The sequence below is a fragment of the Zingiber officinale genome, chromosome 5A (genome assembly GCF_018446385.1).
Source record: "Zingiber officinale cultivar Zhangliang chromosome 5A, Zo_v1.1, whole genome shotgun sequence".
NCBI lineage: Eukaryota > Viridiplantae > Streptophyta > Magnoliopsida > Zingiberales > Zingiberaceae > Zingiber > Zingiber officinale.
This window is the reverse complement of record NC_055994.1, coordinates 111,727,222-111,731,551: the sequence shown is the minus strand read 5'-3', so window position 1 is coordinate 111,731,551 and position 4,330 is coordinate 111,727,222. Positions and strand designations below refer to the sequence as shown.

Genomic DNA, 4,330 nt, shown 5'->3' with positions numbered 1-4,330 from the left:
GTAGTATTGCAGGAAAAGCCTTAGTGGATCAGACGATTATACACTGAGAAGGCAAAGTCCAAATAGGTCTGAAGGACCAATGTTTAGCAGATAAGTTGAGGTATGTAACTAGAGGAGTGACAGTGAGGTCGTGTTCCTGAAAGGAACAACCTAAGGTCGCTAATCCAACTGAAGAAACCAGGAAGGTTTCCAAGTTGAGATCAAGACAGTTCTATTGTCTAATATTAACCATGCATTATATATATTACTGTGCTAACCTTTGTGTTGCAGGAATATTCTGTTTAACTCTGTGTTGTAGGTTCGGCCTGATCGGGCAACCGAACCTAGGGATCGGTCGATCAAACAAGCTTGACTCAGACCAGAGATCAGTTTAGACCAAAGCAGAGCACATCCCGATTGAAGCTTGATCGATCGACCGAACCAAAGGATCAGCCGATGATGTGGCATAGTACAGATCGATCAAAAGCAAAGATGGAAGCTAGCCAAATCGATCGACTGAAGCAGAGGATCGGTCGACCTAAAGGCGCATTAATGAAGAATCTAGACGAACGAGGAAAGCTCATCATTCGATCAACCGAACAATGGGATGAGTCAACCGAACCATTAAATGTCATCAATGCTCGAAGATTGGATCTGATCGTAGCTTAGCGCAAAAGGAAGGGAGCGGGTTCGGTCGACCAAACCTGAGGATCAGTCAACCGAACGTTGACCATTCTTATGAAAAGGAGCTCGAGGTCTGAGGTTGGGCAACAAATCGATTCACCAGTTCATCTCTGTGCAAAGCTGCTCGTAGTGCTACTCTGCGCTTCGTCTTCAAGCACGCTACTACTTCAATCAAGTGCCGACTGAGCTTATGCTTTCATTTACTGTCGATATAATTTTATATTGCTTGTACTTTCTCGATCCTTCATGCATAGCCCCGACAAGACAGTAGAAGTTTCCGTCGTACAATCGACCTATCGACCATGCCTCGTGTCAGCGACACTATCTCCCAAAAAGATATCGAGAGATATAACAATGGTCCCACTGCTTGGCTGAGCGGGGTAGCCGCTTGACCGGGACTCATCTGCTCTGTCGGCCTCAATTGCTCTTTCTTTTAGTGACTGAGCGTAGTAACTTGTCCCTCCCGATCAGACAAGCTCTTCAATCTCCTCAGCGTCCTGCCGCTTCGCATTGAGTGTCTAGCTGTCTTTCCGTATTATCCCGAACTGGATGGTTGGCCCACTCAAACATTGATTAACCCGAGCGACCGTTGTAGTTTATTGCTGATCGAACAGTAGTTGCCCCGATCGATCGTTGTAGTCGACCTCCGCTCAGACACTGTAGGCGAGCCTTTTGACACCTAGCATTGGCCATCTTGACTTTGAGCACCACTTTGACAGTTGACCCCCTGCCGGGTAAGCCCCTTTTATCGCCGTATAATTTGGTATATTAAATCTTAGGATTGGAATATAATTCAGATTGCATACTATTAGTTTTGTAATCCAGATTACAAAAATTTATTATTTTTATAATCCAAATTACATTACATTATAGGTTTAAAATTGTATCAAATAAAGTAATTAATCTTGATTACATTACCAGATGGATTACCTTTCATTAAATGCAGCCTAAGAGTTTGGACACCATTGTCGTGTCCAAATATATTTTTTATATTTTAAATTAATAAATAGATGCATTCAAATAAATAGATCCTCTGGTCCACCAATTATGGTTGAATCGTGATCACGATTTGACCGTAATTGATTACGATCCCTTCCTAGGTTTACCGTTCCCACAGGTTACAATTTGGGTCGGGGCGAGCGGTTGGAGGCCAACCCCCACTCAACACCCGACAGCTTGGCCACTTGCCCATCTCTGGTGGCTTTGAACGGCCTCCGACCGTCCGCTCTAATCTAAATTATAATTTGAAAGGAACGATGAACCCAAAAAGAGATCATAATCAATTGTGATCGAATCCATAATTACCAATGATTCATCTTTTGATCTATTTTTATGAACAAGGAGATTTGGTAACTTCTGCATTGGATTTTTTTTTCTTCTTAAAATCTAAATTTGAATAAATATATCTAATGGATGGAAACCTACTATGCTTTTAAAATTACCAAACAATCAAAAATGACCTCATAAAATTTTAATCAAACTGATATATAGTACGTAATAATTTTCACCAAAACTATTTATGTTCTAAAAACTATCATAACATGCGGTAGTCTTGATAAAAATTATCATAATTATTTTATCTATACCCTTTATTTTAGAAATAGGATTCATCAGAAGCTCCGATCTTTTATTTTTATTACATTCTTTACCACTTTGCCCTTTATTTTTTTATATAAAGAAATTATATTTTATAATAATTTCATTTTTAAATGCATAATTTATAAACATTTTTAATCGCAAATGCAAATAAACCTTTAACCATACTAGCCGCAATACTCACAGCTGCCAGCAATTAAATCACAACGATAGTAGCAACGCCAACCCATCAAATCATGCATCATGCGCTGGACGACGTCAACGACGGCTTATACGATGGGTTGAACGCCGCCTGCTCGGCGCAGTCCAAGTTATCGCCGGAGATGTCGCGGCCGACGCCCATCAGGTCGAGGTAATACTGGTAGTGCGAGACGATGTTGTTCATGCTGTCGATGTAGCCCTGGCCGCAGATCACGTCGCCATAGAGCACGTTCATTGTGGCTCCGAAGCCCGGCAGCCTCTTCGCCAGCGTATCGTTCTTGGTCGGCTTCCACTTTCCGACGAACACGTCGTGCGCCGACGGCTGCTTCTTCTTCATCGGCGTCATCCACCGGTAGATGGCGGCTTGGAAGGCTATGGTGGCGTTCTGCTCCAGGTTTTCCGGGTGGTTGAGGAGGTCGGCCTTGATGCCGTCCCCAATGGATCCGTAGTTGTAGTTCCTGCATCCCGATCGATTGCCCAGAAACAGAGCATATCGTAAAATTAATTAATTAATTAATTAATTACTCGATCGATCGACGCGTCCTATAAAAAAGTTAATTAAGATTGATGAATACCAGTAAAGCGGCAGAGCACCGCGGCCGTAGTAGTCGACGCCGGGCGTGCATGGATAGTCGACGTTGGTGTCGTCGCAGTAGGACTGGCTCGGGCTCAACTCTTTGTTGTAGCACAAGCCCCACGCCAGAGGACCGCCGGTCGCAACGCCATATCCACCTGCGCCGATAATTTACGAGAATATATAATAAACATTGGAAGGCAAGCAGATCTAGGATCGAAGTTAATTAATTAGCGCGCGCGCGAATGAATTGAACGATGGACGGTTGTGTTTCTTGCATGAGGTTTTGCTGCCGACGTGGCCGAGGAAGGCGGCGACCTCCTGCATCTGGGTTTGTTTTCCGCCGGTGGTGCCGAAGCCGAGGGGCTGGTAATCGGCGGAGGCGGTGATGAAGGCCTGGTAGTCCCAGAAGCCGACGGCGTGGGCGATGGGGGTGTTGCGCTTGCTGAAGAGGTTCTCGAACTGGTAGACCTGGAAGAAGTCAGAGATGGTCTGATTGCAGCAATAGACGCTGCCCTTGCACTCCCACCCCTTGTCGCACACCTTCTCAGACTTCTTCGTCTTCGACGCCCCTGCTATGGTGCATGCTGCCGCCGCCAGCAGCAGAAGCACAAGCACGATCATCTTCTTCCTCAAAGCCATTAATTGCTGATGATCGATCGATCAGTTATGGTGGAGTTTGTTTATAAAAGGACGATCGAGGATGAATTGAAGAGGAGGAGGTGCATGGGTATTTATATATATCTATATATACAGAGGAGGAGGGTGGCGTGGTGGCATCAGCATGCTGCAGGGTCTGATTTGAATTTGGTGGCGCAGGTAGCTTTGCTTAGAGTGCAAGGCGTAGTACGGTATAATCATCTAGATCAGGACATCGATTTCGCATCTTACCGTGCTGGTGACAGACGCCATGTCTGATTCAGCAGTATAAACTCTATCATGGCAAAGTTCTACCCAGCTAGCTAGCTTACGTTTCCAATACCTGTACACCCTGGATTTGGTATACAGCAGCTACATTTCAAATTTATTAGCTTAACATCTCATATTAGACCAGGTTTGATGCGATGGTAAACGGATGAATTTTCTAAACAATGAGAATTTAATTTTTATGCATCACATAAAAACTTCTATAGCATTCAAATTACTTATGGTGCGGGTCCTTCCTTGTGACTCATCGACCAATAGAAAATTTTCATGGATCGAATAACTCTAGATAAATGAAAGATAGAAATCTTGAGCATTTAACCAATGTTGGAGGAAGATGTGTTTCTCACGGTCATGCTTCTGGTGCCTATT

The 4,330-nt window shown here is 44.0% G+C and overlaps 1 protein-coding gene across 1 annotated transcript; it reads right to left on the bottom strand.

The window, feature by feature from the left end:
- Positions 1 to 2,349: 2,349 nt before the first annotated feature.
- LOC121983142 (chitinase-like protein 1) lies at positions 2,350 to 3,735 on the bottom strand. Its single transcript, XM_042536109.1, has 3 exons — positions 3,313 to 3,735; positions 3,036 to 3,192; positions 2,350 to 2,918 (listed from the first exon to the last, which is right to left on the bottom strand). The coding sequence occupies exons 1-3, from the start codon at positions 3,674 to 3,676 to the stop codon at positions 2,501 to 2,503; spliced, it is 939 nt and encodes a 312-aa protein (XP_042392043.1). The 5' UTR covers positions 3,677 to 3,735; the 3' UTR covers positions 2,350 to 2,500.
- Between the last annotated feature and the right edge of the window lie 595 nt (positions 3,736 to 4,330).

Coding starts and splice junctions, on each gene's coding strand:
- LOC121983142 (XM_042536109.1), bottom strand. CDS start 3,676: ATGGCTTTGAGGAAGAAGATGATCGTGCTTGTGCTTCTGCTGCTGGCG. Junction 3,193..3,312: donor CGTCGGCAGCAAAACCTCAT/GCAAGAAACACA, acceptor TTATCGGCGCAG/GTGGATATGGCGTTGCGACC. Junction 2,919..3,035: donor GGTGCTCTGCCGCTTTACTG/GTATTCATCAAT, acceptor ATCGGGATGCAG/GAACTACAACTACGGATCCA.